This window comes from Gouania willdenowi, chromosome 21, assembly GCF_900634775.1.
Source record: "Gouania willdenowi chromosome 21, fGouWil2.1, whole genome shotgun sequence".
Taxonomy (NCBI): domain Eukaryota; kingdom Metazoa; phylum Chordata; class Actinopteri; order Blenniiformes; family Gobiesocidae; genus Gouania; species Gouania willdenowi.
The window spans coordinates 36,325,789-36,338,686 of NC_041064.1; the positions used below are offsets into that span (position 1 = coordinate 36,325,789).

A 12,898-nucleotide genomic window follows, 5' to 3' on the forward strand; every position below is an offset into this window, starting at 1 on the left:
TATTTAGCTAACATGCAAATTCACCGGAAGTACCAAAATAAAAGCTCATTGAGGAGAACGAGCATCCACAGTCTTTTCATACAGAGTGATCGCGTTTACTGTGTACACAGCCCAGAAGATCACTGGCTGCTCTCTGCCCAGCCTGGACGACATTGCTAACTCTCGCTACCTCAGCAGAGCAGGCAACATCATCTAGGACTCCTCCCACCCCAGTTTTCACTTGTTTGACCTGTTACCATTGGGCCGACGGTACAGGTCACACAAAACCAGGACAAACAGACTCAGGGAAAGCTTCTTTCACTGAAACAAACAAATCCGCTCACATCGCTCACTCAAACTGATCATATTCATCTTGTGCAATAAAACACCTTGTTGCTATTGTCGATCTGTACATTCAAGCTGCTATCTGTGTATTTATCTGGGTATTTGTCAGAACATTTTATTGTGTCATATTTAAATTTTTTATTGTTTTTGCTGTGTTTTATATTTATTTTCTTCTCCCACTGGCACCTTGGAGTTGCACTCAAATTTTGTTGTACCCTGTACAAGGAGAATAAAAGGATATTCTATTCTATTCTATTCTATTCTATTCTATTCTATTCTATTCATTTAACATTTAGATTTAACATTTAGTCAACATTTAATATTTAGATTCAACATTTAGCATTCAGATTTAGCATTTAGATTTGACAATTAGATTTAGACTTAATATTTAACATCTAGAATTAGATTTAGCATTCAGATTTACATTTAACATTTATATTTTTTAATGAAAAAAGTCAACATCACAAATTTAAAAAAAAATTGCTTTAAATCTTGTCAAATGTAACATTGAAAAAAATTCACCTACCTTTTTTAATGTGGTTTGTTGCTAAATGTTGCTGTTTGTTTAGCATGTGCAACTTTACAATCGCCGCCCCATATTTGGTCACCAATTGTGAACACAAATGAGGCGATGGTATAACATGGAAGTAGAATATTGTTGAATGTATCTGTTGATGAAGAAGAGCAAAAAGCCAGCTAATGTAATCTGATTACTGACTCAAACAGGATTATCCGTCTGTTGGACAACTAGCAACGATGCTGGAAAAAAACAACATCCAGCCCATATTTGCAGTCACACAGAATGTGGAGAAAGTCTATAAGGTAACACAAACCCACGATTTGATTAGGTTTTTATTTTATTTTATATTTTAATAAAAAAAAGGACTTTTACTTTTTTTTCCATTCTTTCTTATTAGGAACTGTCTGAGATGATTCCTAAATCCGAGGTGGGAATTCTCTCATCAGATTCCAGAAATGTGGTTCAGCTGATTGAGAATGCGTACAATGTGAGTCCATCACTATCGTCATGTCGCTGGTTCACTGTAATTTGTGTGAATTTTGTCTTCTTCCATTACAGAAGCTCTCCTCTAAAGTCACAGTGAGTCATGACAACATTCCCAACGATGTGCGCGTGCTCTACACTCCGATATGTAACAACCCAGGACCGGCCGGATACAGCGAGGGCGTCTGTGACAAAGTGCCTGTGGGAGAAATGGTAGAGCTCACATTTAGTTTTTAGCGTCAGTGCCTGATCCTTTCAGATCCTTTCAACCCATGCGCACAGACTACGTCACTTCCTTCGATCGCAATCTTTGCGACACAGCTCCTGGGACGTAATATTTGAATGTAAACCGACCATACGACGTTTGTTAACCTCTTAAGCCCCAGCCACTTTTCTCCGAAAATCCAATACCTATAACAAATAAGTTTTTCTAAGGTTCTACATGACCTACTTGGCTAATTTTTGTTCAGTAGATGTGAAATTTTGGAAATATAAGACACTGACAATAAATCATGTTTTAAATACAGAAGTCTGCCCCCCAAAAAGTTTTTTAGATTTACATAAAATATAAAGCCAATTCTCATTATCGAAGGCTATAAAAGCAGAAATAATTGAACTAACGTATGGACATCAACTACAGCAAGTTAGGTGATAATAATAAACTAGATTAGGTCAAAGATACACATGTTTTTATACAAAACAGTTCAGGTAGAAGCCCACTGTGCGACAGCTGTGCCAAAGTTTTCCACAAGTTTGGGAACAAGTTTATAACTGTAATATGTCAGTCAAATTGATTTCAATCATTGTTAGTCTGATGTTTAACCACTAGGTGTTGCAATTTGGCATGAAATAAACACATTTTATTTAGGCCTCTGCTGTTCCACTCTTTGATGCTGTTACGCATGTGTCTAATTCAGCAATGCATTGACCAATCAGAATGATTGACACAGCGTTGTAAAGATGAGAGCCTGTAGAAATTGGTATCAAAAAATGGCTTTAGCCCTGTCCAATCAGAGCTGGGTAAACGAGGGACCTGCCATTCTATGCACGAGCGCTATGCGACTCAGAAGTGCTCAGATGTCATCATTGCTAACTTTTTCCGCTATGTATTTTCTAATTTTGTGGCGTTGTTTTGGTACGTAACATACCCGACCTTTATACCACTGGATTCAGCTCAGCCTGTAGTTTCACGTAGGCTCTTGTTATTGAGATCCGTGTTTATTTTGTGACTCACACCAGTAGAAAAAGGCAGAGTTTGTTGACTTGTCGACTTTTCCCTCTTTGAACATAATGTCCTGGTGTGTGTCCTGTGGTCTTTTTTTCTGAATTTGTGTTCGATACAGTTTTAGCTTTTATCGTTTCTAAGGATTATGGAGAGGTATAGAATGTATGATTTAGTTTATTCTTTATAATTAAGACCTGTGAGAATCACAGAAGCTTGAGCTGCCCCCACCGGTGGGTCCGTTGGGGCAGAGGAGGTGTATTTTATTAGTACATGTGTAAATATGTGACTGTTTTGATGGTGTTGTTAATTGTTATTTTTTTTTTCAAAAGACAAAAAGTAAAAACCACCATGAGACGAATGCTTTACTGTTGCAGGGTAACAGCTCCCCCTGGGGGCACAAATACTTCATGTACTAAATTGTGTAACTACCCTCCCTGCAGTGTCACATTGAATAGATGTTTATGTATTATTTGAACAGTCTTTAAAGCTTTGTTTTTTTCTGAGAACTTGATGAAGTCATATAGTATTAAAATTCTGAAATAAATGTTTGGAAAACAGGTTTTGAGGCAGTATAATTAAAAGATTAATAAGAAACAATTAATTTAAAAATACCAAATGACATGTTTGTAAAGATCGATTACTCTGTGTAATAGCAGCAACGAAATCATACTTTAATTAAATACTCACAGTAAAGTAATAATAATATATTGATAAAAAAACAATAATAATAATAATAATCATTATAATAATAATAATAATAATAATAATAATAATAATCCATATCTGCAGCTAACACAAAATCTAGAGATTGATATGAATGTGAATTGATGTGTTAGATGTAAATAAAGTAGTAAAAAAAAAAAGATAGATTACATTGTTTTGAAAAAAAAAATATTCGTAAAGTCTACGTGGCAAACCAAACTACACCCATTGTGCTGAATCATAAGTTTCCACTCTGTCCTTTTCAGATTTCCTTTAACGTTACTGTAACTGCTGACTCATGCATCAAGACCCAGTCTTTCACCATCAGACCTCAAGGCATCAAAGACACGCTGACGGTGACGATAACTCCTGTGTGTGAGTGTGAGTGTGCACGCTCTGTTGACAGCGTCCACCAGCACTGCAGCGACAAAGGAAGTGTGGACTGTGGTATCTGCAGGTAACTTCTCACCATCCATTAGACCAGGATAGCAGGGATGGACCACTCTATCACAATATGTACTTATATCAGATCCGAGGACCACATTATCAACATTTATGTCAGCATTAGAATAATGATTGATAATACAGTAATACAGTGGGGGGAAAGGGTTTTGTCTTTATTGTAGTTTTGGCAGTTTTTAGTCATTATGTGTGTTTTTGTTACTTTTTGTGTTCTAATTTTGTGTGTTTTTCTGTGATTTTATGCAAGTATGTTGTCGATTGGTATGTTTTTGGGCTCACTTTCTGTATTTTGGTTGTTTCAGTATTTTCATTTTGTGTAACTTTGTTGTCAGTTTGTGTGTCTTTGGAGCTTTTCTGTCATGTGTTTGTGTTTTTGTCATCATTTTGTTTGTTTTAGGGGCTGTTGTGTCTGTCTTTGTTGTTTTGTTTTGTTTTGTCCATGCCGAAAAAGGAGACGATAGAAGCAGTTTGCTTATTTAAGTCCCGTCCCCTTTTTTGAACACAGAACATTTACATCAAAGCTTGTCTCTCTGGTCAAACAGTCTTTGGTTGTTCTGAACACAATTTCATTTCTTTTTTTTGTCCTTTTTTATGTAGGATGTATTCTCTGTAGTCAGTGTTGTCTTTTTTCATTCCTCCTCCTCTCCATCGTTATTCAAAAGAAAAGTTCATCTTCTCTTTTGGACACGCTGGTTCGTCTTGTTGTGATCTTCTGTTCGTGAAGATTGAGTCGATTGTGTTCATTAACCAGTTGATAAGTTCCATCTTGTTGATGTGTTGATCTCGTATTCGTGTAAGAATGTGTTCCGAGTTTTTTCTTTATATCTAGTCAAGTTTGCAGCTTGTTTTGTCTCTACATCAAGGTTATTCCAGCTGTTAATAGCTCTATTTACAGCGCTGTATTTTCCAATGTTAGATTTAACCCTTTTTTGTATAAACACATTATTATGTCTTAGTTCATAAGCAGTTTGTTTGTATATGAAACGTTTTTGTATTTGGTATGGGAGTGTTTTAAGTGAGGCCCTAAATGCGAGAATTTGTGTGTTGTAGTGTATTATTTTTTGCAGTTTTAGGTATTTGGCCTTTTCAAATAGTTCATTTGTGTGTGTGTTGTGTGGTGCTTTACATAGAATTCTAATTGCTTTTTTTTTAAGTTTAAATAAAGGTTCAAGATACGTTTTGTAGGTGTTTCCCCAGATTTCTGAGCAGTAATTTAAATGTGACCCAATAAGGGAAGAATAGAATATCTTCAGTGATGTGGTTTGTAGTATTTGTTGTAATTTCTATAGGATGTAGCTGCTTTTGGCAACTTTGTTTTTAACTACTTGTATGTGCTTTTTCCAGGTCAGTTTCTCATCTATCCACACTCCTAGTGCTCTATATTCTTTTACTTGTTCAATTATGTCCGTGTCTAGTTTCAGTATAATGTTTTCTGTTATTTTTTTATTTCCAAAACTGATGACTTTTGTTTTGCTGACGTTTAGGGCTAGTTTATTTACATTGAGCCATGTTTGGATCTTTGATAGTTCCTCATTCGTCGTTTCTATTAGAGTTTTAATGTCTTTACCTGAACATAGGATGGTTGTGTCATCTGCAAACAGCGTTAGTTTGAGGCAATTTGAGACTTTGAAAATGTCATTTTTATATAGAATGAACAGTTTTGGCCCTAAAATCAAACCCTGTGGCACACCACATTGTATGGTTTGGCTTATTGATATGTTTTGTTCGAAGTCAACATATTGTCTCCTATTTCTCATATAACTTGTCATTTTGTGTTTTCTGTCATTTTGTGTTTTTGTGTACTTTATGCAATTTGTTGTAGATTTGTGTATTTTTGGAGTTATTTTGTGTATTATGTTGGGCTTTATATTCCTTCCAACTTCTTGAATTACAATTTTTGGGGATTTGTTTTGGGGGCCGCACAAAATTAGGGCCACCAATTGCCTATATCTACTCTAAGGTGTTTCTTTGAAGATGAGCATCATGGTTTTATAGAGACAGTGATGGTCACTAGGGCTTTACCAATCAGATATTGGCATTAGAAATCTAGAGGATTAGGGCGGAGAAAATAATTTCGGTCAAATCAAGAACAAAGTCGAAATGTCGAGATTAAAGTAAAGAAGACAAGATTAGGGTAGAAATTTTGAAAATAAACTCAAAATACAGTATCCTGATTAAAGTCAAAGGTTTGCTAATTAAGTCAAATCTACAGAAACTTTATTAGGGACAATTTTGAGGGAGAAAATTATTTTGGGCAAATATAAAATAAGGTCAAAATGTCGAGATGAAAGTTGAAATTGCGAGTATAAAGTTACTAAAGTTACTAAAAAACAGTTTTTAGGCTTTTGTCCAAACCACGGCACTGTCTGAGACAGCTCGTGTTAAGGTCTTCAATGACATCCAGCTAAACAGAGATAACGGCACAATTTCAGTTTTGGTATTACTGGACCTCAGTGCAGCATTCAACAGTAGACCATAACATATTATTAGACCAACTGGAAAACTGGGTGGGACTCTCTGGCACAGCACTGAACTGGTTTGAATCCTATTTAACAAACAGGGACTACTTTGTGTCTGTTTGAGATTTCAAATCTGAGCCAAAAACAATGAAATAAGTTATCGTAAGTAGGCAGACGACATAACTGTATCCCCAGGAGACTATAGACCACTACAAACCCTGATAAATTGCATTGATCAAATTAATAATTGGATGTATCAACATTGTTTTCAGTTAAATGTATAGAGGAGGATTTTCCCAAAGTTTAGAAAAGAAACGTCCTCCACTTTTTAAAAAAATGCACATGTGCAACACTCTACCTGCTCCCAAGAGGGAACGCCTATTAAACGTGTGCGTAAGAGCGTGCACGAGTCGTTTTCCTTACTTACCAAAAGAAGATTTGCACTTTTCCCACTATGTCTGACTCGCCATCGCTAAGTGAAAAGTGTGCATGTACAGCAAGCTAAAACTAGCTAGTGACGAGCACGTATGACAGTCTTACGTAAACATCACCAGAATGATTGACAATTAGGAGGATCAATAGTCTTGATGATCCACCTGGAGTTTGAAGCCAAAATAACATCCTCCACAAAACCTTTAAACAAAGAGAAAACTGAAATAGTCTTTGGAGCCAAAGAAGAAAGACTGAAAGTTAGCACAACTAGAAATCTGGGCGTCATCATGGACTCAGACATAAACATTAACATAAAGACAGTTACTAAATCAGCTTATTACCACCTACAGAACATATCAAGGATCAAAGGACTAACGTCACATCAGGTCATCAATGGCTAGAGTCACTTCTTTAAGAAGCTTACATTTTCTTCCTCTTTTCATATACAAATCACCTCCTCCCCTTTATTCATAGTGTTTAAATAATTCATAATCGTCCATGTCGTAGTTCAAGTCCTTGTCAACACATAACCACGATTCTGACACTGCAACATTAAATTTTAAGTTTATGTCTTGCAGGTAGTCTTTGATTCTGGAAGGGTTTTTGTAGAGGCTCCCGCTGTTGAAATAAATAAGAGAAAAGTTTGTAGTTGATGCTTCTAAACTTTCCCAGAGTAATATTAACAGTCCAAGTTGAGTTTTTCACTTACGTAACCATAAATCATAAGGCTTGTAATCCTGCTATTCAACCGTTTTAAAGTTTGTAGCTTCTTCCATCTTGGTTTATTTTTCCCTTATGTGATGAGCGGAATCAATCCAGATATTCATTAGTTCTCAGAGACAAGCTAAAGATGCATCATTTATGTTGATACAAATCCATGATTTCTTGTATAGTTTCATTTGATCATTGCTTTGCAGCTGCTTGTCCATGTATCCTGAATCTGTTTTTGCTTCTTTATTTCTCTTGCTTGCCATGCAATCGCTGTGTTTTTTTGTAAGGTGCTCATTAACATACACCCTTAGTCTCTTTGTTAACTTTAACAGATCAATTTTATGTTTACGATTTCCAAATCTTAGAAGTATCTTCGTTTTGGGGCTTTGCTTCTGGGGATCATGAATGATCTGATATTTTGTTGCCATCTATTGGGATGTCCTTACTATTAAAGAAGTTAATGACTCGTTGTTCCAATTCACCTGGTGGTGCGTCTTCTCCCTCCTTGTCACTTATGGGGTGCCAAGTGTAAAAATTTTGTATAAAAGTTGTAGTTAACACATTTTCATTATTTATCTCACTTTTCTCATATTTAGCACATTTTCCTGCTCGTACACCTGCCATGACCGTGTGCTCGATCTCCGCCGCCGGGAGAGAACCAGCCATACATATCACCCAGGCAGGCATCGGTGAAGAGGCGTGTGGGAGCAGCTGTGTGTGTCTCTGCTTGTGTATTGGTTGAGGCTACAAGGGTCAATTAGCATATGTGCAAAACATTTAGGTTCAACATTTAGATTTAGATTTAACATTTAACATTCAGATTTAGATTTAATATTTAGATTTAGATTCAACATTTAGATTTGCATTTAACATTTAGATTTACATTTATTATTTAGATATAAAATTTAGCATTTAGATATGATATATAACATTTAGATTTAGATTAAATATTTAGACTTAGATTTAACATTTAGATATAACATATACCATTTAGATTCAGATTTCATGTTTTTTTTAATAATGAAAATGCGTTAGCTACAACTTTTATACTAAATTTTTACTCTTGGCACCCCATAGTCACTACTGTGGGCCGTCTTTAATCGGGTTATTGCCATATCTTCCATTTTTTGCAAATTGTTCCAAATCATCCACTTTCTTTTGCGGCTCTTCTATTTTTTTGTCTTTTTCCTGGATCGTCTCCTTTAGTTGTCTCATTTCACCAATTAATGCCCTCAAGTCGTCAAGTCTTCTTTTTTAACCATACTTCTCAACTCACTTGACATATAGTTGAGTGACTTTTTCACCTCCTCCATGTCTTCTGCCAACTTCTTAACCATTCTCAATGTCCTGAGTCAGTGTGCTGATCTGAAATGCCCATCTTGATGACTTCATTGACCCAGTGCTGAAGTTGGCTTTTATTGGCTCCCAGATTCTTCCAGATGTGCAAAAAAGTCCTCGTCATTAAGGAAGAATTTTGCCAGTTACCATGAAAAACTTTAGTTAACGCTTGGATGGCAGTTTTTCTGAGAGATATTTAGTAGATTGTCAGAGCAAACTTGGCTTGTCACACAGGCAGCCATCTTGGATTATTTCTTTGTTGTTTGCAGGTGGTGTGTTGTTCTTTTTGTCTTGTTTTTTAATTGCCTTGCCTTTTTTAATATATTATAATACCCCCAATATATTGGGGGTATTATAATTTTTAAAAATGTGGCGTACTCTTGATGAAACTTTTTTTTTTAGTTTAAGGTTAAATGTCTACCCAGTTGGTTTATAATGAACGGCTCAGCTGTATTGTTGCTGACCATTGTTCTCTGTTCGACTAATATCACTCGATCATTCTACACTTTGTGCTGATGTTGTATCGATCAATATCGATATCAGCCAATACTCGATACATGTCAATGACAGTCCGTTGTTCCTTCTCTCTCGCCTCCACGCAGATGTGTTGAGGGCTTCATCGGTCAGTTCTGCGAGTGCTCCAGTGGGAACAAAGACACATCAGCCCTGCGAGCATCCTGTCGGAGGGACAATGGCACCGAGTGTGAGGGCCGTGGAGACTGCGTGTGTGGCCGATGCCAGTGTCACACCACAGAGAGTGGGAGCAGTTATCACGGGGAATTCTGTCAGTGCGACGATGAGCACTGTGAGAAGTTCCAGAACAAACTGTGTGGAGGTAGAGCTGCTGCGTTATCGTCTGCTGTAACACGCAAACAATCACACGTTGCCTTTGATGTTTTGAAGTGGCCTTTGATGTGATCACACGTTGCAATTGATGTTTTCAGTTTATTTTAAAATATGTATATTTTATTTTGTTTATTTATTTATTTTTTCAGTCTGACAACAATATTTACAACAAAACTGAAATAGGCAGAATCAAAAATGCTTAAATGCAACATAAATAATAACATTCAAGTTACCTTTCTCAAATAATACACACAAAAGAAATGCAAACATTCAACAAAGTACATTTGAGTTACCTTTTTCAAATAATGCAAAAAATAAATATACTTTCTTTTATATGCAACATTTAACAAAGAACACTTTATACTCTTACAAACATATTCATATTGCTTCACATAACTCTAAAAAATATATTGTTTTTTTAAATAGTGTCACTCATTTTTATTTCTATATCAACATTTTTCCACAATTTATCCCCGAGACCAGACAGACATCTTAATTTTACTTCTAACCTTGCCTTTGGTTAAAATGTATGAATATCTTAAGCTGCATTTGCTGGTCTGTAGATCAAAGTATTTTTGAAAGCCTTCTGGAAGAGCATTTCTTTTAGCTTTCAACATTACCTGTTATTTTGTAATAAACAATATCTTTAAATTTCACAAGTTTTGATTTAACAAATTGTGTGATTATAATACCCTGCTTTGTTTATCAATTGTATTGTCTTTTTTTGTAATGAAACAATAGAAAATGTCTTCAGTCTTAGTATCACAGTGTGTTGTCTTTGATGTTGGCCTCTGATGTTTTGACATTGCTTTTGATGTTTTTGATGTTGCTTTTGGTGTTATGATTATTAGCAAAGGCATCTTTAAAAAGTGGTTCCCCAGAGTTCCACACAGCACGTCATATAAGGCAGTATCAAAGTACGTTGCCTATGATGTTTTGACGTTGCCTTTGATGTGATCACACTTTGCCTTTGGTTTTTGTCTCATTCAAGGAAACGGACAGTGCAACTGTGGGGAATGTAAGTGCAATCCCGGCTACGAGGGCTCTGCATGTCAGTGCACGGTGTCTGAGGAGGGCTGTCGGACTCCGAACAACTCAGTGTGTTACGGCAGAGGCGTGTGTAAATGTAACCGCTGTGAATGTAAAGAAGGCTATCAGCGTCCACACTGCCAAACATGCCTGGGCTGCCCCGACCAATGCCTGAGCAAACTGTAAGGACCCCCCCCCCCCCCCACCACCACCACCACCCATCTGTTCTAATTTAACAAGCTTTCACTGTTAGACACGTTTACGTTGCTCCTCCCATAGAAACTGCATCGAGTGCCTGGGCTTCATGTCAGGGCCCCTCAAAGACAACTGTAACACAGTGTGTAGAGGCAGCGTCCATGGAGAAACGGTGGAGCAGTTCACCATCCCAGGAAAGGAGTGTTTGCAGAAGGACAGCGAGGGATGCTGGATCAAATTTAAGCTGGAACAGTTGGTCGGAGAGGACGTCTACAGGGCGGAGATCGACAAGCAGAGAGGTGAGGCAAAAGAAAAAATATAATTAAGTATAAATAAATGTGCATCCACACGTCATTTAATTAACGTCCACCATCCTGAATATGGGTCAACATGCATGTTCTCACTCATTCACCCTCTTAAGGGAATAAATGCAGTTTGAAAACTTAGAATCTTCTGTCTTTAACCATATAAATCATTCTAAGACACAACCATCACAGCAAACATAATCAAGCCAGCACTGCTCACCTTTAAAGTGATACCATGTCTGACTGAATCCATATATTCCATCAAAAGTGGTTTCAAAATCTTCCTCAGCCATTCAAAAATCCATTGAATCCCAGCATTTAGTCCAAAACACAGTAAAACTGCTGTAAAAGCAATAAGGAGAAGAGAGTCCCAGGTGTGGGGATGACTGGGGGAATTGGGTTAATGTCATTTAAAAAGTAGGAACAATTCATTTAAACTGGCAAATAATGCATGACAAATAGTGAATGTGGTTCAATTGGCAAAAAAAAAAACATGAAATATGGTGAAAAGAGGTTAAAAGTGACAATAATGGGTCAAAATATGTGACATTAGGTGTAAAAGTGGTGGAAAGGGTTTATAGGTGCTGAACATGTCTGGAAAGTGGAAAAAATGTCCAGAAAATACATTGAGATGTGATGTAGAAGTGTCAGAAATGGGAGAAATGTAGCAAAATACATTATAAAGAGCAAAAATATGGCAAGAAAAAGTGATGAAAATAGGTAAAAATATGTTTGGTGGAGTTGCATGATGAGCAAAATAGAGCTCAAAATGGGTCTCTCTCTCTCTCTCTCTCTCTCTCTCTCTCTCTCTCTCTCTCTATATATATATATATATATATATATATATATATATATATATATATTCTTGTGTTCATGAAGGCATGTGTGTTTAATCCTCCAGAATGTCCAAAGCCTCCAAACGTGACGGCCATCATTGCAGGCTCACTGGCAGGCGTCGCCATCATAGGAATTCTTCTTCTACTGCTCGTAAAGTTACTGATTCATCTGAACGACCTCAAGGAGTTCAGGAAGTTTGAGAACGAGAAGAAGAAGTCCAAGTGGGCCGATGTAAGCCTCGCTTTGTTTGGGCTGAGATGCTGTCCACGTCGTTTTTATTCTTATCTATGCTTTTCCTTCTGTCTTTATTTATTTATTATACTATTTACTGTATTTATTTTTCTTCTTCTATTAATGACAAACTACTGAAATCTCATCCTTTCATTCCTGCCTCACACACAAACTCACTCTTTAACGTAATGTGTGAGAAATGTAAATATTTGTAAATGTTTGGGTGTGCTGTCTGTGTGTTGCAAAGTAAAAAAAATAAATAATAGAAAGGAAAATAAATTTAATAATAAAGCTGCTGGAGACGATAAATTATGATCAGATAAAGACGTAGTGTAGGCCTCATGGATCAATACATCAAAGATCATTTAGTAAAAAAAAGTGTAAAACAATGAAATATGTTTTTGTCTCAATGTTCACATTTGATACATTTTTGTGTTATTTTAGTTGTCTTTTTGTTTTATTCCCTTAATTTTGTATTTTTGTTATTTTTGTGTATTTTCTAGGTAATTTTGTCTGTTTCTGTTCACATTTTAGATTGTTTTTTTAGTATGTTTGTCATCCTTTGTGTATTTTTCTGTAATTTAATATTTTTGAGTCATTTAGTGTATTTTCTTCTCATTTGGTAAATGTATCTGTCATTTTTGTTTTATTTTTTTGTGTTTTATATTTTTGTATTTCTTTAAAACATTTTGCTCATTTACTTTTGGGGTCACGCACAATTAGAACGTGGGCCACATCTACAATACATATATATTTTTAATCAGGAAACACTTTGGTGCATTGCATTGTGGGACGTGGA

The 12,898-nt window shown here is 36.2% G+C and overlaps 1 protein-coding gene across 1 annotated transcript in view; it reads left to right on the forward strand.

Annotated features, from left to right (window-relative positions):
- The window catches only part of itgb2 (integrin, beta 2), a 29,791-nt gene that overhangs the window by 15,515 nt on the left and 1,378 nt on the right, over positions 1-12,898 (forward strand). The window contains exons 8-15 of the mRNA XM_028435971.1: positions 1,051-1,146; positions 1,242-1,331; positions 1,403-1,540; positions 3,521-3,711; positions 9,259-9,491; positions 10,494-10,713; positions 10,811-11,025; positions 11,933-12,099. Of these exons, the coding sequence (XP_028291772.1) occupies positions 1,051-1,146; positions 1,242-1,331; positions 1,403-1,540; positions 3,521-3,711; positions 9,259-9,491; positions 10,494-10,713; positions 10,811-11,025; positions 11,933-12,099 (1,350 nt within the window). The remainder of the gene's footprint in view (positions 1-1,050; positions 1,147-1,241; positions 1,332-1,402; positions 1,541-3,520; positions 3,712-9,258; positions 9,492-10,493; positions 10,714-10,810; positions 11,026-11,932; positions 12,100-12,898) is intronic.